The sequence below is a fragment of the Dryobates pubescens genome, chromosome 29 (assembly GCF_014839835.1).
Source record: "Dryobates pubescens isolate bDryPub1 chromosome 29, bDryPub1.pri, whole genome shotgun sequence".
Classification (NCBI taxonomy): domain Eukaryota; kingdom Metazoa; phylum Chordata; class Aves; order Piciformes; family Picidae; genus Dryobates; species Dryobates pubescens.
In genome coordinates, this window is record NC_071640.1 from 5,188,553 (window position 1) to 5,213,727 (window position 25,175).

The window sequence follows — 25,175 nt, forward strand, 5'->3', positions numbered from 1 at the left end:
AGGCTGGACAGGACTTGAAAAAGTGTACAGCCCACTGGACTTGCTCTGCTGCAGTATTTCAGTGCTTTTGACAGTCCCCCCACAGCTGGGTTGCTCTCTTAGCAGTGCAAGTGTCCCAGGATGGCTCTGGGACAGCTGGAGGAGAGGTGACATTCTGGAGTGGAAGCAGCAGTTAAGCACCAGTTGCTCACCCCTGCAGAGGCTTGAGAGAACAGAATTGCTTCGTAGAGAGCTTGTCAACCTAAAAAGCTTAGTCAGTTTGATCAATAAATATTGACTTAGGGTTAGGATCAGAAATAAGACACTGCACTTTGGAACTGGAAGACAGAGTCAACTTCCTCCCTTCTGTGCCCAAAAGGAGAGACTAGCTTTAAACATTTGTCCTTAAGGACCTTTGTGATGTCTGATGTGTAACTAGGTAAGCACATATGATTGTACCTGCCCCTTTTCAGGGAAGAATAAGGGTACAGCTGGACAAAACTTGGAGTCCTTTTTCTGTGGTGGTGTTTTCAACATCTGTTGGATGTAGTGTTGTCCCTGAAGGCATATTTACCCACTCTTAAATTATGCAGCATTGCCCAGAGAATGGCTCTGTATTGAATATGCTCTCTGCAGTACAGCCTCTGTTTTCTTCCAGTGTGTATTTCCATGCAATAGCTGTTATTAGAGAACTACACTTCTCTTTACCCTGTTACTTAGAGCAGGGAAGCACTGATACTGGTTTGGAAACACAGGAAATAATCTATACAGCAAATTGGAATTTTCATAATTATGAAATAACCTCCTCACTAACTCCAAAAGCTGTACTGCTCTGAATGCTGTCCTTCAGCCCACCATGACTCTGCTTTGAGCAGCACCACTTTGTCTGCTTATACACAGTTCCTTGTGGCAAGGATGAAGGAATACTGCTGCTCTCTCTGCTACACTGACTACATTTGACTTAGTGACTTTACAGGATGCCCTTACAGAACTGCAGGTTCTACTGGGAGTGCAGCAATACACACATTTCTGTATGCATAGATCATTAAATTGTAACAGTGCCAGTAGTAAAGCAAAACCTGCCAACATTGTTCTGTTCCTCTTAATTAAGCTTGATTTATATGTGCCTGTTGACTTAAGATGCATTTAGTGTCCACTGCTGCGATGACACAGTACCCTGAGTAACTTTGTATTGATTATGCTTACACAAGCTTGTGCTTTTCTAAGAACACAGAGACGAGCACAAAGAAAATAAAGTACATCAGGTTGTTTCCATGGAACACTGTTAATCAACTTATTCATAATAGCTTCAAAGTATGAAGTTAAAACTTACCTTCTGCACTACTCCCTTCAAAACAGATGAGTGCTATAATTAACTCCCCTCTAGCTTAAAGAAATAGAGGTGGATAAATGTCAAAGTAGGCCTTGCTGGTAAGATGAACCAACTTTGTCATAACTAGTTACACCACTACCGGTGACCTGAAATATGTACATTACAGCGTACAGTTGTGGAAGCAGCATCTGCTTTCCCTTGTGGCCATGCTGTTCTCTGTCAGAACACCTTGTCTATAATACTGTGGGCATTGTAGAAATAAGTAACTGGTGCTGCTTCAGAACAAATCACTGTTATTCCTCTGCCTCCCCAAATCCAGCTGTATGCTATATACACTGCCTGGAGCAGTCTCTCTGTTTTGGATAGGGCTGCATCAGGAAACAGTATTTGCTTATTGGACTTCCCCTGTTCCTTTTCCTCCTCTGGAAAACCTTCCCTCCTGGACTTGTGTACTGAACAGAAAAACAAACAAACAAAAATCTCCTGTAGCAACATCATGAGCAGCTTTCAGCCTGCTATTTGGATTGTTTGAGCATCTTACCTAATTTCTTACACACTACTGCAAGAACAGCATCATCTCCCCTGCTCTTAGTACACGAAGGCTGCTGGTTTACCACAACAGACATCGGCCTCCTCATTTTACCACAGACTCTATTAATGGACTTGGAAATGGCAGTGCAATTTCCACTCCAACTTCCTATCTATGATGGTCAACCTTTAAGACTGGCAAAGGGTGGTCCAGCTTCATTTTTGTTCTTTTCTCTCTCTCGCCTCAGCCCATTCTGCCAGGCCCAGACGCATTCAGCAAGCAGGTTCAGTAGAAACTCTGCTACCCTCCCATGAACTGCAAAGCAGCCTAAGGCACCTGGAGCCTCTGGATCCAGGTAAGAGGCAGGAATGAGGCTTAAGTCCATGTGCTTTTTTGGAATTAAAAACTAATTGCAGCTTCTACTCCTTCCAACTGCACTGTACCAGTGAATGAAGCATAGCCAGTTACATTCAATTAGTGCCTTTTAGAATTAACTTGTTCTAGTAGAGGTAACAGTCCAAAGGCTTTCATGCACTTCTGACTAGCTGTAAAACATATGGACAGTGTTCACCTGCTCAGAAGAGGAGAGACTGTACCTTTACTTATCTTACTGCCACAAGCCTTTTGAAGTTAGAAATCAGATAAATTCATTCTCAATCTGTGGTCAAAATTTTTATGTGCTCCTGAAATTCTTCCACCTCCTGTTTGTCAATGAATTTTTAAACAAACATGAAGAAAGCTCTCCCACTGAGAAGGCTTCAGTCTTTGCAACAGTTTCTGTAGACTGGGCTTGATGGGTTCTTTTAGAATACACTTAATTGTTAAAATACCTGTGTACAGCAGACGGATGACCTTTAGTTGTACAGAATTAAGGCACCAAATAAATGATAAAACAGCATTTTAGAAAGGAAAAAGAAAAATAGAGAAGAGGTTTGCTTTAGAACTGCACATCTTCATATACCACTTCTGGCCGTTCAACTCCTCTTACCTATCAAGGTACATCTCTGTTCTGAATGTTTCATAGAGCCACAGGAACTGGAGGGGGGCAAAAAGCCACTTTACTAAACTTAAATCTTCTACTGTGATGAACTTCACTCTTAGAAGACTCACACAGCTACTTTCAGTAAGGTGTTAGCAGACAGGCCTTGCAGAAAAAGCACCCTTTCTCCTAGGAGATCCCAGACCAAAGGAACAGGCATGTGTCCTCCTCACACTTTTTTATTATCTCAAACATCACTTACAAATGAACAACTGAATCAGTCCCACTTCTGGGTAGAATGAGGCAGGAAAATATTTCAGGAGCACTAGAAAATCTGGACATAAATGGGTATGGATTTGGATGACACAAAGCTAAGGAGAAATAACTTCTGCAGTTAAGTGATAAAAGAGCTAGTGATGACAATTCCTTTACCATGAAATGCTTGATTACTACCTGAAGTGATTTATGTTCAAAAGAAAGTGCAGGTGAAAACTGCTGCCACAATCCTTAGGCTTTAGTGCTGAGCTTCTCCAGGGAGAAGCTCTAAAATGACTGTAAGAGAATTTCCACTTCACAGTAAGGATCAGATTCACAGCAAACTGGATGTGCTAAAACAGAAGAATGAAACCAATGAGCTGTTAGACAAGCCGTCTCATATACTACAGACAGCGGATGCAACTGCAATCTCCCTTTGCCTGGCTTTAAACAAGTCAATCAACTTCCTCATTTTCCAATAGATTTATTCAGCAGGAAGCCTGAGAGGATCTGTGTCCTGAGCACTCAAGCTGAGTTACTGCTTTTTAAGACTGTACCACCATTAGTAACACAGCTCCTTAGTGAGTCAAACAGAAAGCTCATTTTCATTCTTTTGATATCAGAGAGATTGTTCTCAGGACTGAGAACAACCACCTCAATTTCACATTTACATATCATCATGCAGCCAAAAGAATCCACTGCAGCAGAGTTCTTGTGCTGTTTCCCAGAGCCACTGGGAATAGTAGCTGGTTTTGTAAGCTGCTTCTGTGACTTGGAACTCATCTGAAGCTGGGGCCTATTTTCCCCTTGATTAAGTAACAGACAACTGTCTACAGAGAATTTAGCTAAAGGCAAGAAGTTCTAATACTGAATGATCACATCTCAGCCTACCAAGCAAAGAGGCAGAGGGAAACTTGGAATTTTGCCTGAGTAAAGACTGAAATACTATATTGCCTGTTTGCTCTTCACTTATACAGTTCTGGAGAGATGTTCAGGAATCCCATCTTTAGGATGTGATGATCCACAGGCTCCCAGAAGTACAGATGCAGAATTACAAATGAAGCAAGGGACAGTTTCTTTCAGGGGACTGGTGACTGGAAAGACAGAGACTGCCAGGCTCCCTCTCCAAGGACACTGCTGGGAGTAGAGCAGGGATGGCACAGTAAAGCTTTAGCATTTATTGCTATCTTGGAGTTTTAGAGGAACTACCTAAAGATTGATGTCCCACAGCTAAGCAGCCAACAAACTGGATTTTTTTTTTTCTAGACCATGTGAAAAATCTTCATGTCACTCACCCTTCATTTCCTATTTCCTAACAGCACAAAGGAAATTGTGGCCAGGGAAATTTTTCTGGGTGGTTCAATGAGAGCAAAAAGCCTCAAATAATTTCTGATTTGTGCACTTTTACCCAATTAAGTCCTTTCAGGGGCTAGAGGGCAGAGTGTTCTTTTGAGTAAGCCACGTTTCAAATCTTTTTCCTACCAGAAGGCAAGTATTCTCAGAGAAAGTGTTCTAGTCTCCAGGGATCAGAGAGACCAGAGTAGTTTTCACAGATCTTTATAAATTAGTAGAAATAGTCCCTTGGCACATGAATGAGTTGAAATACTTGCAGGAAAACTTGTTTCTCTGAAGTTCTTTGCAGGCTGATCAAAAGTGCTTAAGGATCTGGAAGCTTTTATGTTAACAATTCCCTAATCTGAGAGAATCTGTTATTTACTGGGATGCTAGAAAGTGATCACAAATGGCAGGGAAGGAGGACAGAATTCACAGAAGCTAAAGGTATTTAAGTGCAGTGAAAGTCACAGCAGCAGGAATCACAGCACATCAAGTGGGAGCCATGACAGTTGCTGAATCATCTAATTAGCTAACTTTGGCTACATGCCTGCAAATTGGACAGAGCAGGAACCACCTACCCAGGCACTGAATTGCCTTTATGAGGGTTGGATTGTGCACTGCGTCCAACAGAAATTGCTCGGGCAAGAGAGGCTGCGTGCTACACATTCCCTTCATGAGTATAGGCTGGCCTCCCTCCATCCAACTGGCAGCATGCCCAGGAATAAGGTGACCATGTTCCAACTCCTGAATGCATGCTTAAGGAAGACAGCAAGCTCTGGCAGAGAGAACACACAATGGCATGAAGCACCATGTACCAAAATTTAGCTAGCCAAGCCCTCCAAACCAAAAACTCCTCTAGATAAAACATACCTGGAGAAATTTCATATGGCTGGAACAGTAGGAATGAAGTCCTACTTTGTTAAATACCTTATTTCTTCACAATTCACAGTTGCCTATCTGGGAAAGCGGCAAGCATTCCAGCTGCCACTCGTCCATCAGGAGGAAAAAGGCTGAGGTATAGTTAGCAAAACCCTGTACATAAAAGGTTTCCATCTGTAGAGCCTGCTGTTGAAGACTGACTTGTGTGGAGAGAAGCTATCAGCTGATTTGTATCATTTGCATGATAACATCAGGTGTCTCCTAAGTCGTCTGCTGGCACATATCTAAACAATACTCTGTCTAGATTTCACTGATTTCAAAACAGAACACTGCTTCTAGAACATATGACCTCACAGCAAGATCACAGCAACACTGCTCTTAGACCAGTGCTACAACTGTGCAAGAAGTGAACTAGGATTGAACCAGAGAGAGCTGCTGGTCCTGCAAGGGCACTTCAGATACTGGTTAGACAGAGCAGCAGGCTGGTTGTACAGACATTTCTCCTTCATTTGGTCACCTGAAACTCAAACTGTTAGAAAAAAAAGGCAGGTATTTGCCAGATCACAGGTCTGCGTGCAAGCCCAGCTAACAGCAAATGCTGTTGTTAAGTGTGGAAGTGTCTATATTTTAACGTCTCTGTTCTGTAAAGCTGCCTCGTGTTCCTCAGGGCTCGCTGAGCAGACCACTGCAGCCCTTCTTCCAAAGCCAATGGCAATGCCATTCACCTCCAATAAAGGCAACACATGAAACAGGTCGATGCTTTATTGTAAAGCTCTATCTTCTTTTAATCCTTTAAGTGCCAGACACCATCTCCCAAAATACACACCATCATCTGGTGAGCTAAAACTAGACTTAAGGTGGGCAGTGTACAGGCACAGACTTTCCCTGGTGTCCTATTTATACAGCTACTAATTGAATGGAGATTTTCCAGAATTCTCTTCCATGAAGCAAAATTTCAAGCTATAAAGTAACATTTCTACTTCACCACAGGTACCACACAATACACAGCTGCACAAAGTGTAGGGAAGTTTATTTGGCTGTTGGGTGTAGCTGGGAATGCAAAGCTTAGTGGCTATAAAAGACCTTGGATCTCACAGAAAAGCCACTTTAAACCGTGCTCCTGTGAGAAGGCTTTTAAAAAGAAACCTGTGAGTATTATGCAAAAGGAAGGAGTTACTAGTTCTGCCTTGGCAGAACAGTGCTGCTTGCACCACTGATCCAGATGTTACTCCTCAGGTAAGAGCCTGGTATTGCAGTTCGGTTAAACCCTACTGTTAGAATTGAACTGCTCTTGTAAATGCCAAGATATTAGGCACTTAGGGAGCCTACATCCGTGACACTTCAATACACAGGAATGTTTTAGCTCACGTTCCAGTGTCAGTGAGACAGGGTCCTAGGCAATCTTGCATCTTAGGATCTCATCACTGACTCCAGGTGGCTGCAAACTGCTTTAGGAGTCCTAAGCACACTTTGTGTATCATGTGTCAAGTCTCTCTCCTACTGAGAAGGGGTGCATGGCATAAGTACTTGCATTACAAACAGTGATTAGAGAAATTTAGTATCTTTTCAGGGGAAAAGAAGATCCAACAAAGTGAGAATGTAAAAAAAAAAAAGGCAGAAGAGTGGAATGCTTTGGGATCACAAGAGTTAAACACAGTGACAGAAAACCAGGGAAATTCACAAGCGGTTCCGATGGAAACCAATACAAATGGATTAAGCTGGCAAGTACAGGCCACAAAGAAACAGCTCAAAGAAGAGTCAGCAAGACATTTTATTAATCAGTCCTCGAACTGGACAGTGCTTGTCAGACTGACATCGGTTAAGCCTAGGGAAGGAATACTCAAGAGAAGTTCATTATAATGCACCTTAACGTTGCCCTGACGTGTATAAAATACTGTCTGCTGAAGGAAACAGAGCAGCCTGCTGCTCCTCTATCAGGACTGCTTAGCCTGACAGGCTGAAAGAATTAATTGAATTTTAAGTGAGCTTCAGACCAAGCCCCAGGTTTGCACCTTGAAAATGATAGCAGATAAGAATCTGCCCCATGGAATGGAAGGATGTTCTGATGGCTCATCAGTTGCCCCTACAAGTGTAGTCAAATGGTTCTGTGCTTTCATGGGCAGGCCACTGGTACAGTTCCTTCAGGACATTTCCCCAGGTGCAAATCTATAGGCCACTTGCAAGGTCAGGATTCTGCCCACAGTAGCAAAGCTAACAATATTTAACAGCTCTTTTTCTAGATCAGCCTATGATTTTTATCCAGGCATATCCTGACTTATGGATAACCTACACATGCAGTAATTTAGTGAATCTGATGTTTTAATATTGAAATGAAATAAGAGCTTATTTTGCTGCTATATTTTGCTGCAAAACAAGAAGCTTTGGGCCCAATATACTACAACATATCTCGTACCAAGTGTTTTCCTGTTTTACATCGCTATAAACTGATCATCCAGGGGACTGTTATGCTTCTGTCTCTGAAATGAGACCCTAAAATGCAAATACATCATCACCAACGTCCTCCCTTTTGTATTTATTTTTTTTTTTTAATTTTTTTAACCATTTTTATACAAAAAGAGTTGTTTCCAGCAACTTCAAGTACTGCAAGTACTGCAGTTGGGCAGTACCGTACTATGCAACTTTGCATAACGCAAGGTTATAGAAAGGCAAATAAAAAAACCCTCTAGTAATTTAAAACTACACAAATCACGTGCACCATATAGGCCATAATCCAAAACAATTTTAATCCAAGTAAAATAGTTGTTAAAACATTTACTACAGAACTGAAAAAAAAAAAGAAAAGATTTCTTTATGGATGGCTGTATCCTAGTTTCTAGCTTTAGAAAACCAGAGCTAAGCAAATTACTCCTGCAGAGTTAAATCACTACCCGCCTGCCTTCCTCTCATCCCACTGCACCCGCAAGAGGAAAGCAAACCTGGCTGCTTGATTAATTAATTTGGCCTGATGCACTTTGATCTCTGCAGATTTTAACTGTAATATCAAAGATTTTCATTCTTCATTTGGATTTTAGCTTAACAGTTTAGGGAAATAATTTCTCTCTGCATTAGTTAGAGAATATTACAGGTTCCACTTCTCATTTTTATTCCACGTACCTACAACCACAGTGTGGCCACACCTGTGGCACCCACCCAAATGTTTTCTACAGGTACACAAGGAGTGCAGTGCCTGACACACAGCAGTATCAAAACAGCTTTCTATGCTACACAAGAGAAAATACTTGAAGGAGAACAGTCTGTTGATAAAAGCAAACCATTTCTTTAAAGTGTTAAGTAATCTTTTTTTTTCAACTGGAGTATTTGAAGTGGCCTTGGAAAATACAAAGCTGGAATTAGACCTAGTACCTGTTTCAACATTTAGTTAAACAAGACATAATAAAAACGTGCCATTTACAAGATTGTCACAGGTATATGAGATTTGTAGAAAAAAAGCAATAAAAAATATTCTTTAAGCTGAAAATAAAATCTCTTACCTTTTATATCACGATCTCAGCTTACAGTCACTACATTTCTGCTTATTTTATACAAGTGCATATGGCTATGAAGGTCCAGAGAGAATGAGAATAAAGTGGTATTAACCTGCTGAAAACTGCTTAAAAGTCTTAAGCTGCAACATACAGATGTTCCAATACCATTTAAAAAACATTCACCTTTCAGTTATTGCTGATTCACAATCTCAAAATATCAACATACAAATATTGAAGAGAAAAAAAAAACCACCTCAGTAAATTTAGAGCAGCAAAGGTTTTTGAACTGCATTTGGACTCCCCTTTTTGTGCCTCATATTAATAATGTAGGGAAGAGACACAGAGAGAGAAAGAATATATAATTTAGATTTTTGGAAAAAAAATATATTCTATTTTTCTTCTGCCTTTTTGCTACATTTCATGTCTGTCGTCATGCACAACGGCACAAAGCACTACTGCTTCAAGGGGGCCAATGTAAGTCTTTTAAGTCTTTGTAGCAATTTTCATTGGAAACATGCAGATATTACAGTCACAGTAGTAAAATTCTGAAGGACTTAAAATAGGATTCACCTCTTAAAGCAGGCACTCCGCTAGGTTTTGTTTGTTATTTTGGCTATTGGTTTCCCCCCCCCGCCCTGACACGCCTGTATTTTCCTTTTAGTGTCAAGAAATAACCATAAGTATATACACATATATTGCTATGTACCCAAAGAAAGGACTGTGGCTTGGAGTAAGTATTGCTTTTCATCACATGGAACAAAGTTCAAGAAGTGCGGGGGGGAGAAAAAAAAGCTCAGATTCAATGTCTGAAGTTGAGAAACCTCAAAACGAGCCATGTTTGTTCTTGCTTTTAGGACATGTACAAAATGCCATTTGGAGCCACACAACCTGATGGTTCTAGAAGTCAGAGAAGAAATCTTGAGGGCCCAAGTGAATAATAAAAGGTGCGATGCTGAGAGGCTGGCAATAGGGACTGTCAATGAAAAAACCACCTACAGTGGGAGAAGAGCAGAGAAGCAAAAACTTCATGTTAATTTCAGAGACTGGCTGAAGCTAAAGCTCCACTTAAATTTCTCTGCTCTTTCAGCTGCAAGTGGAATTTTCATTGTACAATGGGCACTTTGAATTCTTTGAAGGTATTGAAACATCTAACACTTCCAAGGTTACCACTTTCTAAACAAAGAACTGACAGCTCATTCATATTTTCAGTAAAGCAGAGAAATGTAAAATATGCAGCAAGGGCAGGGGGGGAGGAAGGGGCAAGTTTACACTGTGGTTAGTAACTCCCAACAAATGACCAAAAAAAAGAAGTAACAAAAAAGGACTTCTATAAATCATCTGCAATGACTGCCATCATGTTGGAAAAGAGCATAGCGCCCTCCTTGGTTCTGAAATAAGAACAAGTTTCTTTGGCTTACAAATGTTCGTTGGATGGAATTGATTCAGAGAATGTTTGAAATTTTACAAAGCTGGGCATTAAAAAACAACCAAACTAAAGAAAACAAAACCATAAAGAAAGAAAAAACCAACCAACCAACCAAACAAAATAAAAACTGAAAACTACAAACAGTTGCCAATCAGGGGAGCTCCAAAAGAGAGGGGTGAGTGGGAAAGTGTGCAGAGGAAAGATTCCTTTAATGAATATTTAATTAACAAAAATGGGCTTTTATCAGCCATGCTTTTTCTGCTCTGTGATGGCTTCCTTTCATCCATAGGCCAGCAAAATGTATCCGTGGTTTCTGAGCACCACTCAATTTGACTACATCCCCAAGACCTTGCTCTTCGTTTCAACGCTACCATGTGGATGATGACAGCAGGCTCACCACTACTTGTCAAGAGAGCTGCATTTTTTTTATTAAAGTACCACCAACACCAAATGAAAGCAAGAGCTAGGGCAGAAGAAAAACCTTTAAGGTATAAAGACATTCCTAAGCACAAATACTTAGCTTAAGAATAGCATTTGCAGTTAATTCCAAGAAAAGCAGCTTGTTATATAAGCCACCCCTTATTAAGCTTTTCTAGTATTTCTTTCCCTATAATGGGGGGCATAGGAGAGGAGGAACTTTACATTGCTTTGAAGGACCATTCTTAAACCCTCTTCATATATATAAAGCTCCCCCTGCCTCAGCAGCAGAGTCTGTTAGAGAACAGAGTGTGTAAGGCAATCTTTTAAAGAGCACGAATTAAAGCAAACCTACTGAGAAGCAACAGGTGAGGTCTGAGTAGAGAAGTGCAACCACCAATGCTGCTTATTTTGTGGGGTGATACCTTAATAAAGACTGTCGAGTCCCTTGGTAGAGCCCACAGCTACTTCTATGCTGAAATCTACAAAAGAGAGACAGCATGGAGCTGGGGGCCCATCCTGAATTCCACACGCTCCTCAGCAGAAAGAGGATTCTTTCAGTTCGAGCACCAATCCTTAGAAAAGTACTGGCCTATGGCTGAAGTGTGTCACTTTTCACAGCAGCACTCAACAAGAACTGGGACAATTAAATAGCAAGTTTTCATGGGGACCTTGTTGCTGCTTTAGATTCTTGTAAATGTAAGGGGGGGAAAAGGAGAACCCTTTGTTTTAATATATGATTGACGACTAAAATGCTTTCTGTAGAAATAGTGGATGGAAAATCAAGGGTGGGCACAAAATCTTAAGTGTGAAGAAGGCCACAAGAACAAGTGCAATTTCTTTTTCATTTTTTTTTCCTTAAAAAAAAAAGAAAAACAATAAAAGAAAGGAAAACAAGCAGCTTTTTGAGCTCTCAAGAACCCGGTTGTAATATTATTGTTGTCCTTTCTCTGGGCAATACAGACTTAACTGTGTGTCCCTGTGATTACATGCAAGAGTCCTTCTATGGGAACTTTGTTTAATACTGATTTCACAGAATGCAACCTACAGAGAGACAGTCTAAGATTAATTCCCTTTGTTTGGTTTTCAGTATTTTGTGTCCAAGTGAAAAGCCTTCTTGAATCATTAAGACTGTGTCTAAAGTCACAGTATGCTGATCTTAAAGGTTGTCATGAAACTCAGGTACTGATGCTTAACTACATATTAAAAAAAAGATAAAACAGTATTTTTAACCCAGATTGTACTAAGTTTATTACACACCATATTTACAAAGTTAAATGTTAACTGTAAAGTTCCTATTGTGTGGGTTTGGGGTTTCTTTAATGTTTAGGTTTTACTGTTTAAAGAACTATGCCCTGCATTTAATAAACCCTACAACAAGCACAGGTCATTGACTGAATCTGTGTGACTGCATTAGGAAACAGGCAGTACTCTTGTGTTACAACAAAACAGTTTATTTGTGATCAGTGTTTTATATTCTATACATCCTTCACAAATTTAATTTTACATAATCGGATACTTCATTTAAAACGTAAGATTTAAGCTTCTAGTTCTTCCCTATAACAGAAGGCTGGTATAAGTTATTTGAAAATGAGGTAACATTTCACAGAACATTGTTGTTGTTGGTTTTTTGTTTGTGTTTCTTTTTGTTTTTTGTTTTGTTTTTTTTTTCTTTCAAGTTTTAGAGAACTAAATTTGCATTTTTGTTAAAATCAAAAAGTAGGAAAAAGATGTTTCTTTACAAATGACTTTGCTCAAGTATGTGTTCAAAGAAAACAGGATAAAAAGGCTTTTTTTTTTTTTTCTTCTAACATTCTGTACTGTACTGTGTTGTTCAATCAATAGGAATTAGCTTCTGCCATTTGCTAAAAGAATGAGTAGTGGGGAACAGGATAAGTTGGGAATTTCATAACTGGTAACAGAACCATTCTCTTGGGTAAACCTACAGAGAGAAGAAAGGGAGAGGACTCCAAATAAGTTCAATGATCCAAGAAAGTCAAGTAAGAGCTTAACAGTAGTGTTCTCATTAACCTTTTCCAGATCAGTCAGTCAATGTGACTTTAGGGTGCAGAGTCCCATAAACAGTAACACTTCAACACTTCATGCTGTCTCAAACAGATGGTTAGCTTAAAGTTTGCTGTTATTTCTGTCCTGGTGTTTGGTAAAATTAAAGTAAGCAATGTTCTCAAAAGCAGAGTGTGTATATGGACTTGAGGCTCTACTTCATTATCTTTATAATAATTAATCTCTACTATCTCATTCTAGGTCCTGAGTTAATTTCACAGGCCAGTTACAATTACAGATATTCCAAACAGGCACTGCTGCGCTTAACAGAAGTCACAGGGAAGCTGTTCAGCAGTTTTGATAAGCATCCAGGTAGGTCAGCCAAAAATCAAGCACCTACAGTACATTCTGTAGCTGATTCATTATTCTGCATTTCCTCTCCTGGGGCAAATCTGCAGTGGCCAATCTGGAAAGATTAATATCTGCCTGATTTCATGATTACAGAGTTCTTGTGGCCTCGCAAACTTCTGCACAATTAAGTGTTTGTTTGGGTTTTTAATCTTGCCTAGTTAAATTCTAGTATTTAACCTATGTATCCATTTAAAAATCACAAAGCAGCAACAGCAGGTATTCCAGAGCACCAGATGATCAAAGTGAAGTTTCCCAACATGCAACAGCTTACAAAGGCAAAGAGACATGTTTACCTTACAGCCAAAAAGCATTATCCCAGTACTTCGCATCACAATCATAAGACATTAAAAACAAACTCGTTATGTGAAAAATGGGAGCATTCAGAATATTCCAGAGTGCTTTGAAGTCAGTGGTATGTCATATACACACAGCTGAGTGATTCAAATCCAGATCCAAAAATAGAATCATAATCATAGAATCAATAAGGTTGGAAGAGACCTCAAAGATCATCAAGTCCAACCTGTCACCCAAGACCTCACGACTACCAAGTGCCACGTCCAGTCCCCTCTTGAACACCTCCAGGGATGGGGACTCCACCACCTCCCTGGGCAGCCCATTCCAACAGCTAACAACAGTTCTTCACAGAGAGATTCTCCTCACCTCCAGCCTAAACTTCCCCTGGCACAGCTTGAGACTGTGTCCTCTTATTCTGGTGCTGGTTGCTTGGGAGAAGAGACCAACCCCCACCTGGCTACAACCTCTCTTCAGGTAGTTGTAGACAGCAATAAGGTCTCCCCTGAGCCTCCTCTTCTCCAGGCTAAACAACCCCAGCTCCCTCAGCCTCTCCTCACAGGGCTGTGCTCAAGGCCTCTCCCCAGCCTCGTTGCCCATCTCTGGACACGTTCAAGAGTCTCAATGTCCTTCTTAGATTGAGAAGCCCAGAAGTAGACACAGGACTCACAGTGTGGCCTAACCAGTGCTGAGTACAGGGGCACAATGATTTCCCTGCTCCTGCTGGCCACACTATTCTTTATATAGGCCAGGATGCCATTGGCCTTCTTGGCCACTTGGGCACACTGCTGGCTCAATTTCAGCCAATCAAATAGGCACCATGAAAGAAAAAGGAAAAACCCCACAGACAGAAAGAATGAATTTTTAAAAAAATTTAAAAAATAATAATCCATCTGCAAGGGAAGTTGGTAACAATTGTAGTTTTTTCTTCAGCAGGGGAAAGATGGCACTGTGTGCCTCTGTCTGTGGAAGCACCTACATGCAGATACCACTCATCTTCGTGCTAATCCATAACTACAGCTTGCAAGAAGCCAAAGGATTTTTATAAAAAACCCACACCATAAAATGAACTCCACACTAAATTTCCTTTTGTTTTTCTTGGAGACAACACCTAACTGATCCTCATGTAATGCAACACAGAAGGCAGCACAGAGAGCACAGTCAGAGGGCCAGTCAGCTGCTGGGCTGTCAAAGCGCTTGGCCAGTCAGCAGGGAGGAGCTCTAACACTAGAGAGGTTTGTTTCAATTTGGAGGGGAGAATTCTGCACTGGGAGTGCAGTCTGTGGGCCCAGTCTCCTTCCCCTTTGCACTGCAGCAGTACAGAATAGGACCAGCTGGTCTTAGTCAAGCAATGTGAACTTTTTCAATAGAGCAGCAACATTCTTCCACTGTTCAGAGCCCACACCTCTCAAAAAGTGACTAAGTCCACCTTTCAAAATACCATTAACTTTTATAATGCTATCAGAGGAGTTGGCATTGTCCAAGTTATACAAATTTGAGAGGAAAAATTATTACAAATGCTCAAAAATTAAGGGCAACATACAGGCTCAATTTCCCACATGAAAATCTGGAGGCCTTGAAACATACTCGGCTTGTCAATTGAGTGGCAGACTTCCACCCAGTCCCTGTGACAGGACAGTGGGACTGGTTCTGATGGGCTTGCTTTGTGTGTGCCAGCACATATCACTGACTCCAAACTGCTCTGCTCCCATTGCCACATAAACCTCATTCAAAGTAACCAAAAGGGCCAGTTAGAGGTATGCATTGTTAGTCTAGCATAAAAAGCAGCCAGTGGGTAGGGAAAAGCTGAGTTAATAAAAACCCTTCCATCATAACTCTCTGATTATCAGCTTATTTTACAATCTTTGTGGAACCAGTGCTTTGCCAGCCTATTATCACTATGATTCTTAGTAAAAAGCATTGTGGCAAATTACCATGGCCTAGCTTCCTTGCAATCTGATGGCTAACAGTACAAGCTACACCAAAACCATTCTGCTTGTCCCAAGCGGCAGTATTTTAGCCTGCAGGGGGGCTGAGGGTGTGTATATGCATGTGGGCTTCATGGAGTTGATGGCATTAAGGCAGCTTTGTCCACAAGCCACTCAGACTTAGGGACAAACATTTCACCCATGTAACTGTAATGCCATTTAGATAAACACGGGTCAGAGATCCTGAAATAGGCCCTTCGGTAGTCTTTGAATGGAGCACAGATTGGCTGTAAAAAGTAAGGAAACTACTTCAATTTGGTTTCAGTAGGAAAGGGAACAGGCAATTAGAACAAGCAGTCCTTCCACAAATCAGGCAAAGCATAGGCAAAAAAGCTACTCCAACCAAAAAAGAACCACAAGGTTATGGCATAAGTGTTGTTGTTGTCATGGTTTAAAAGCTTTCATCTCTCTGAATTTCTCCTTGGACTGCCACATTTGGCCTGCCACAACAGTTTCTGTGCCATTTCTACTTTGTGAATTACTGGGCTATACATACCGTAAGCTGGCGCAGCTGTGCTGTAGCCGTACGGTGCTCCATAGCCTGCAACACAAAGAGAGGGGAAGGATTTCATTTCCTCCAGTGTCTGAAGGCAATTAGTGTTTGCACACCAACGAACAAGAAGGGACCCCTCCTGGTACGTGAAGCAGGATCACATTACAACTGAAAACTCACTCTGATACATCTAAACATTGCTAAAAACACAAAAATCCTTCTGCGTGGTGGCTTGAAGAACAAGCTACACAATGACCTTGTTAAGCCTCAGCATCAGAGAGTTAAAGTCCATATTTTGTTTCCTTAGTGTTTTCTCAGTAGTTCATGAAAGCTTTACTTTTCGCCCCCCTGTGGGATTGCTTGTGTCCATCACAAAGAGCAAGAAGTTTCTGAGAAGAACAGGGGATGAAGAGATATAATCTGTGAAGGCTAAGGCCAGTAAGAGCTTAACAACTACAACTGGGAAACTAAACTTGTTTCTGGAGTAATTCCATGCTGGCAAGAAGCATGCCCCTGGCAGGTTCCACTGTCTCATAAATGACTCCTCAGGCAGGAAGACAGTTCCAAAAACAATGTTAACAGCCATTAAAAATGAATCACTGGTTTTTAATACTTATAATTACATGAATATACAGGAACAACGAAGATAACATGGTCAGCTGTGCCAGGAAGCAGATCTACCAACCAAAAGGGCTGTGCTATTAGCATGTGTGAACCACTAAAGGGTGTAAGAGCTCATGAGGGTAATCTGAAAATCAAAGCGTGAGGAATACAAGTTCTATTTTTGAGAAGCTGTTGAGATTGCTTTGACTAAGGAATCTCCAGCAGCTCATTCTTGCAAATCTGTGGTTCTTATTCCAAGTAAAAACAATGTCTAGATTCCCTTCACATCAGCTGCAAGCCTCAGGCATGTTGCACAGTCACAAAGAAAAATGAACTTTTAAAACAAAGGGGATAGTCAGCATTTCATTGGTTTTCTTAGGTTTACATTTTAATGCCTTACACCCTATGTGGCTTATATTTTAAAAGCAAAACAACACAACAAGAAGCCCTACACTAGCCCTCAGCTAGTAGTAGCTGAGCACTTCAGCTCTTCAAGCTGGAACAGTTTTGATGGGTGCCAATCTGCCCTAACAAACAAGCCATGAGATACCCTGGTCAGGCACTCACCTGTTTTGTATGGTAAGCACCAAGGATAAATGTGAACCAGAAGGCCCTTGGATTTCAAAAGACGTTTCTGCTACTCACAGCAATGCAGTGGGGATGATGAACTATCATCAGCCAAAGCATGAAAAGAAATTCTTTCATTTTGTTTGGGGGTTTTTTTTGGCCACCACAGAAGCTACTTACAGATGCTCTGCTCATATGCAATTCATGCAGAAAGTTTCTGGGAGCACAGTGACTTTAGAACATACCAACTTAAGCTCAACAAGGGTTTCTTGGGAAAGCTAATGCTAAAGGACACATGATCCAGGAGGTTCTTAGCTAAGAAGAGACCTGGGAATTGTGCCATGGCACTGAACTATGAAGACGTAAAACAAGAAAGCCAGTAAAGCCATTCTGCCCATAACTGTGCTGTGTACACTCAGCTTCAAGTTGTACACTCAAAGGACAGGTAGCACCAGCTTTTCAGCTCCCATTTAAAGCCCTATGAATTCTCCTTTCTGCTTTGTCTCAGACAATTAAAGCAGAAGTAATAGTTGCACAGGTGACTGACATGCATGGACAAGAACACCCCAGCAGACAGAAGTTAAACTCCTAGTTATCAGTGCCGTGCCTTACCTGGTGTTATGTATCCAGTAGCAGCAGCTGCCCCAACAAATGCCCCTCGTGTTAAAGCACCTCGTCCTCTGCCTCGAACAGCCTGGACTGCTGCAGAAACAGCTGTATTGACAACCCCTTTTGTCTGCTCAGAAAATCAAAAGGCAGCAGTTCAGAGAGTGAAACAGTGTTGCTGGAGAGACAAGGCCATCTGCATTAAACCACCATCTGAAAAATCCCTTTAAACATGCTTAATGAGCCAGCCTTGCTGAAGGCAGAGTACAGACTGGAGAAGTGCTGTCCTAAGGAGTCTGACTGACAGAAACCAAGCAGGTCCCTTGCCAGGTCACTGCCTGCAGCGCACAGCAGCATGCACCAAGGCCTGCATGCTCCCTTTGCTCAGCCCTGGCTCAGCATGCTCAGGCTGCTCATTATTCACCTCCCTTCTGGCTGCCTGGGCATCAACACATGTGGCTTCTGCCCTTCTCTCTGCTCTGCCTCACTGCTCTTTCCCAACTCCTTACACACTTCTCTGTCTACAGCATTGTCTTTGCTTCTCTCCTACCATTCTGAACCCACATAACTTCATCAGGGTCAGGATTTCACCCCAAAGACAATTAACCACCCCCTGGCAACCTAACCTCAACAGAATGCCACCTGCCTCTTCCCACTGTCACCACTTACAAGTGAAAGAGCAGCAAGGAGTTACATGCATTAGAGCAAAGCTTTGCTCTACTAGATACTCTGACTGCTCCCTGAAAACAAACCCAAACAAATCCCAGGTATTTCAAAGACAAGTTTGGCTGTTACTGCCATCATTGACCTACTGAAAAAAGAACTCACGAACAACAACAAAAGAAAAATCAGAGAGAAGTTGTTTTCATATCTTAACAGTGCATGTTTGAACACTGCCCTGTGAGGTAGCGTTTTTCTCATTCAGTACACTTTGTACACAGTAAGAGAGACTGAAATACTCCTAACCAAAGGTCTTGGTGAAATGGAGAGGACTTACTGACATCTGCTGGGATCTCAACACAGCAGAGAGGAGGCAGTCTAGGAGGTTCTTAGACTGCATGGAGGACAGCTTCTTATCCCAGGTGCTGCGTGAGCCTACCAGGGGCAAGGCTTTGCTTGACCTCCTCTTCACCAACAGGGAAGGGCTGGTGGGTGATGTGGTGGTCGGAGGCTGTTTAGGGGCCAGTGACCATGAAATAATAGAATTTTCAGTATTCAGTCAAGCTAAGAGGGCCAGCAAGAAGACCTCCACTCTGGACTTCCGGAGGGCGGACTTCAGGTTGCTCAAGGAAACAATTCAGAGGGTTCCTTGGGAGAAAGCCCTTAAAAATAAAGGGGTCCAGGAGGGCTGGACCTGCTTCAAGAAAGAGCTGATGAAGGCTCAGGAGCAGGCTGTGCCAATGTGCCGGAAGAGGAGCCGCCGGGGCAGACGGCCAGCCTGGCTGTGTAATGAACTTTTAATTGAACTAAGGGAAAAAAAGAGGGTGTATCATCTTTGGAAGAAAGGTGAGGCAACCCATGGAATGTTTAAAGAGGTTGCTAGGGCATGTAGGAGGAAAATTAGGGAGGCAAAAGCATATTTGGAACTTAAACTGGCCTCTGATGTGAAGGACAACAAAAAGTCCTTCTATAAATATATTAATAGCAAGAGGAAGGGCAGGGACAACCTCCACTCCTTGGTTGACATAGAAGGAAATGTTGTAACACAGGATGAGGAAAAGGCAGAGGTACTTAACACCTTCTTTACCTCAGTTTTTACTACCTGGAAAGAACGTCTACCAGACAGCTGGCCTGCAGAACTGGCAGAGGGAGCCAGGGAGCTGCATGGTTTCCCTTTGTTCCATGAGCAAGTGATAGGAGCTCTCCTCAGCAGCTTGGACCCCCACAAGTCCATGGGACCAGATGGGATCCATCCTAGGGTGCTGAGAGAGCTGGCAGATGAGCTGGCCAAACCACTCTCCATTATTTTTCATCAGTCCTGGCTCACTGGAGAGATCCCAGCTGACTGGAAGCTGGCCAACGTGGTACCCATCCACAAGAAGGGCCGGTTGGATGAGCCAGGGAATTACAGGCCTGTCAGCCTGACCTCAGTACCAGGAAAGATTATGGAGCAGGTCATCCTGAGTGCAATCACACAACACTTAGAGGATGGCCAAGGGATCAGGCCCAACCAGCATGGGTTTAGGAAGGGCAGGTCCTGCCTGACCAACCTGATCTCCTTCTATGATCAGGTGACCCGCCTGGTGGATGTGGGGAGGCCTGTGGATGTAGTCTACCTGGACCTCAGCAAGGCCTTTGACACCGTTCCCCATAGCAAGCTCCTGGCCAAGCTGTCAGCCCATGGCTTGGATGGGACCACACTGCGATGGGTTAGGAACTGGCTGGAGGGCCGAGCCCAGAGAGTGGTAGTGAATGGTGCCACATCCAGCTGGCAGCCAGTCACCAGTGGGGTGCCCCAGGGATCAGTGCTGGGCCCCATGCTCTTTAACATCTTTATTGATGATCTGGACGAGGGCATCGAGTCCATCATCAGTAAATTTGCTGATGACACCAAGCTGGGGGCAGGAGTTGATCTGCTGGAGGGTAGAGAGGCTCTGCAGAGGGACCTCGACAGGCTGGGCAGTTGGGCAGAGTCCAACGGCATGAGATTTAACACATCCAAGTGCCGGGTTCTGCACATTGGCCACAGCAACCCCATGCAGAGCTACAGGCTGGGGTCAGAGTGGCTGAGAGCAGTCAGGCTGAGAGGGACCTGGGGGTGCTGGTTGACGGTAGACTGAACATGAGCCTGCAGTGTGCCCAGGCAGCTAAGAGGGCCAATGGCATCCTGGCCTGCATCAGGAACAGTGTGGCCAGCAGGAGCAGGGAGGTCATTCTGCCCCTGTACACTGCACTGGTTAGGCCGCACCTCGAGCACTGTGTCCAGTTCTGGGCCCCTCAGTTTAGGAAGGATGTTGACTTGCTGGAACGAGTCCAGAGAAGAGCAACAAAGTTGGTGAGGGGTTTGGAACATAAGCCCTACGAGGAGAGGCTGAGGGAGCTGGGGTTGCTTAGCCTGGAGAAGAGGAGACTCAGGGGTGACCTTATTACTCTCTACAACTATCTGAAGGGAGGTTGTAGACAGACAGATGTTGGTCTCTTCTCCCAGGCAAGCAGTACCAGAACAAGAGGACACAGTCTCAGGCTGCGCCAGGGGAGGTTCAGGCTGGATGTTAGAAAAAAGTTCTATACAGAAAGAGTGATTGCACATTGGAATGGGCTGCCTGGGGAGGTGGTGGAGTCGCCATCACTGGAGGTTTTTAGGAGAAGACTTGACAGGGTGCTTGGTGCTGTGGGTTAGTTGCTTGGGCGGAGTTGGATTGGTGATGGGTTGGACGCGATGATCTTGAAGGTCTCTTCCAACCTGGTTTATTCTATGTATTCTATGTACTAGTTACAGAACAAAGCCAAGAATTGACTGTTATCTTTTGTAAGTATATTTTATGATAAATTCTGCTCCAGAGTGAAATCACAAGAAAATTCTAATGTATTTGCACAAAAGAGACAAATTGTATCACAGTATTGCCAAGGTTGGAAGAGACCTCGAGGATCATCGAGTCCAACCTGTAATTGTAATCCTTGGGACTTGGTTCACTGTAGTCCTTTGGAGGAAGAACACTGTTGATTCAGGGGACACAGTCTCAAGTTGTGCCAGGGGAGGTTTAGACTCGAGGTGAGGAAAAAGTTCTTCACTGAGCGAGTCATTCGTCATTGGAATGGGCTGCCCAGGGAGGTGGTGGAGTCGCCGTCCCTGGAGGTGTTCAAGGGGAGATTGGACGTGGCACTTGGTGCCATGGTCTAGTTGTGAGGTCTGTTGGAACAGGTTGGACTTGATGATCCTTGGGGTCTCTTCCAACCTTAGTTACTGTGATACTGTGATTAGTTTCTGCTCTGTTCGGCCTTAATAGATTTGAGAGATCATTTGAGGTCATTAAACCTAATGGACAAGACCAAACTTTGTTATAGAAGTCTTGCTCACCACACAAAATGGCTCATGTGAAAAAGGCACAGAAAAGGTGCAAAAAAAATAAATTCTCAGCTAATCTAAGAGTCCAGAGAGAAGGCCTTTACCTGGCTGCAAATGACTACATCTTGAAGGAGCACACTATAGCTCCGGCCTGAAACACAAGAGACTTCCACATCATCACTGCTTGGACTGCTGACCTTGTTGAATTTCTTCTAGCTATGCGGCACCTCTTTCTTCATGCCTTCCTTCCTACTGCGTTTACCACAATGCAGTCTGAACTATCAGATTATATTGCAATAATTATTACACCAAAATAAAACCAGAAACCTTACATGTGTGCATAAAAGAGAGACTGAAATCACTTGCTTCCTGTAGACAATCCTGTACAATAAAACAATCCAGAGCTGTGATTACAGAGTGATACAAACAAGCAAGTAACAATTCTTACCTGAGGAAGAATCTTCTTTTTCTTGTTGTTTGCTGCATTAGGCCCAGAAAACAGTTTTTCAAGTGCTGCTAGTGCAGCACTTGCTTTTGCTACTTTCTTGTTTGGGCCTGCACCTCTGAACTTCTGTCCGTCTACTTCTACCTGAAAATTGAGACATGTTCATGCCTAGTATTTATCCTTGGGTATACCATGCTGCACCCACGCATCAGGATGTGCCAGCCATAAAGAACTTCAGCAGTAAAAACAAAAAAACCACAAACCAACAACAAAATCAAACCAACCCAAAACCATCAGTTTTCCACGTGACAAATTTTTACTGTTTCTAGCTTATAATGCTGATGAAGGAAACCTAAGTGATCCTGTGAACCATTATACTGCAGTTAGTAGGAATTTGCAAACAAGTGCAATTAAAAGAGGACCAGCATACCAGTTTAGTACTGAACTTAGCCAATGTGCTTGAGCTTCTCAACACACTAATGAAGAAATCAAATGAGTTTACCCTTTGCTACAGTCATTCCAAATATCCCTGCTAAGCTGGCAACAGGAGATTCAAATCAGGTCACTGACATGGGGCTATGTTACACTTGGTAACATCTGGCAAAACTCACAAATCAGGTATTTTTGTCAAGCTGTTGATCTTCTACTTTCCTCTTTCTCCTCATGTCATAACAGGATACAGTTTGGGGCTGCCAGAATCCAGTTTTAATTCTTGTTGTATTTTCCTGAAGTGTAACAATCATTCATTCCTTTCCCCAGTCTAATCATCACAGCAGCAATAAGATACAAAATCCTGCAAACATCACCACCACAGATGTGCATTGCAAAAGCAAAACAAACCTGAAGTGTATCAGCAAGCAACTCCAAAGACTGAGGCACTGTTAATAAACCCATCCACCAGCTCCTAACTCTGCTTCACTCACCTCCATCACAAAGCGCTTGTCATGACTTCCGCCTGTCTCAGAGATGAGCTCATACTTCAGACCTCTTCTTTTTTCATTGAGCTCCATCACTGGGTTTTTGCCACTTGCTGTGAGTATAGGGCCCTGAGTTCTTACCTAGAGAGACATTTATCATGTTGCTTCAGAGCCTGTATCTCTTCAAAAGGCAGACAAACTGACAGGACCAGCCTCTCAGAAAATGCCAGAACTATCACTGTGTCAAGCCTCTGCAAGAGCTTTTTCTTCCCAATACTTAGGCCTCAGCAGGCTTCGCCAGAGCAGACCAGTATCAGCACCCATAACACTGTCTTGGCTTCAGCACAGCATGCTGCACTTGAGCAGCAGATGGAAAGCCTCTTCTCTAAAGAGCAGCAGGGGACAAACAAGACTCTAAGTCACACCTTCTATATTCCCGTTAGTGAGAGCTACTGCCCTGTCTACACAAACTGAGCATTACACCAGCAGCACTTGGAATTTCAACCCTGAGAGTATCCAGAGCTGAAGTTGAGGCCATGGTGTCAAGTTCCTTGGACTGCATGCTTTATCACTGAAAGGAGAGATTAGCCTTCCCAACCCTGCACACATCTCTGCCGCTCGATCTAATTACGTCCTGGCACTACTGGGTTCTGACTGAAGATGTCTCATATCCCAGGTCACATGTTTCAGCAGAAATATCTGTAACTGTTTGGAATGCAAGGAAGGCAAAGCTGAGATCTCCACACCAGCAGATCAGTCTGTATTACACTGCACTCAGAGATACAAGTGACTACTCTCTAATAGAAAACAAGCAGTATCTTATTTTGGACAAAGACTGAGCGGCCTAGTAGCAGGGCTTGGCCTTTGGAAGTGAAGTGTCTCAGAAGTGTAAACATGGAAACCCAACATCTTGACAAATATTCAAGGAGTAGAACAATTACTTGTATTTACAGCACAAAAGCCCCAGTAGTCCTGGAGAAATGCATTGTAATGAAACAGAGAGTAGGAATTTACAGGGGTTTATCAGCACATCCCCCAGGGAGTTTGAAAATCAGGCAGACAAACTTAAAGATGCTATTCAGTCTTTACACAGAATGCTTCTCCTCAATCCCTGGTGGCAATCAGGAACAACGACTGAGGAAACCAGGAAGAGAAGGGTGAAAGGGGTGACATCCAGGCAAGAGCTGAAAATCTCTGATTTCTCAATCATGAAAAGAAACAAATGCCAGATATACTTCATGTACTACAGACCCATCATAATTTGATTCCTGGAGACATTGAGCCAAACAGTGTTAGTGGAATTTTGTCCTTTGAGGAACACTTATTTCTCACAGCTAAAGTAAGGAAACAAGCACAGCACTCTCCTTAGAGCACCTGACTTCAGCTGCAAGTGACAAAGTATATCCTATTGAAACTGGAGCACTTTCAGTGCAGCATTTTCTAGCCCATTCCAGATGCATAAGGGTACTGGGATTCAATTTTCTTAACATCTCCTAATGATTTTTTATATTTTTGTTGGTCTTTGTATCAGTTTAAAACACTGTCTACATAAGGACATCTTTCTGACCAAGCCACTATTGCAAAACAAAGTGTTAAATTTGCATTACTAGAGCCCAAAGGCACCAAACAAGAGGGAGCTGTCTCATATACAGCTAACCAGGAGAGACAATACTTGTCTCAAAGTTTATGGTCTTATGAGGACAAGATGGCTACCTCACCTTAAACTCAAGGAAAGGAGGCATTGAGATCAGCTATTTGTCCCAGTCACACAAAGGCTAGGGTAGATTTTAAACTGAAGACTATCTTTTATTTCACCTCCAGCACCCTAGCTAAAACACCATCCTCTTCTTGAGACAACAAAGAAGAGCCCCCAGAACTAAACCCAAGCTCCACAGCTCTCCATCACTTGTACTTTTTAATGCAATACTCACCTCTAGGGTAGCGGAGGTGTCAGCTGTGGAATTTCCAGTATTATTGCTTGAGATTGAAGAAATAGTTTCATTTTTACCTTCAGTGTCTGATTTTTCATCAGAACTCATACACTCTACATCTGCATCAAAACCAGTGGGATACCCCATTGCTTGTAGAACCTAGAACAAAGCCACATGAAGTGAACTATAAACCAGGTAGCAGTACCAAAACAAAGCCGATCACAACACGACAGAATCCATCTTATGCTCAGTAAAAGCAGATTGCTTAGAAATACATTTCTTCCTGTGTTAAAATG

The 25,175-nt window shown here is 42.6% G+C and overlaps 1 protein-coding gene across 5 annotated transcripts in view; it reads right to left on the bottom strand.

The window, feature by feature from the left end:
* Positions 1–8,073: 8,073 nt before the first annotated feature.
* STRBP (spermatid perinuclear RNA binding protein) overlaps positions 8,074–25,175 on the bottom strand; it is a 62,770-nt gene continuing 45,668 nt past the window's right edge. For 4 of the 5 annotated variants that reach the window (XM_054174448.1, XM_009907471.2, XM_054174447.1 and 1 more), the window contains exons 13-18: positions 24,880–25,038; positions 22,955–23,089; positions 22,035–22,175; positions 17,587–17,710; positions 15,808–15,852; positions 12,267–12,559 (exon numbers count right to left, since the gene is read on the bottom strand). In XM_054174448.1, coding sequence (XP_054030423.1) covers positions 12,483–12,559; positions 15,808–15,852; positions 17,587–17,710; positions 22,035–22,175; positions 22,955–23,089; positions 24,880–25,038 — 681 coding nt within the window. In that variant the 3' untranslated portion in view covers positions 12,267–12,482. Of the gene's footprint in view, positions 8,846–12,266; positions 12,560–15,807; positions 15,853–17,586; positions 17,711–22,034; positions 22,176–22,954; positions 23,090–24,879; positions 25,039–25,175 lie in introns of those variants that run through there. The other variant, XM_054174450.1, reaches the window with a different exon arrangement.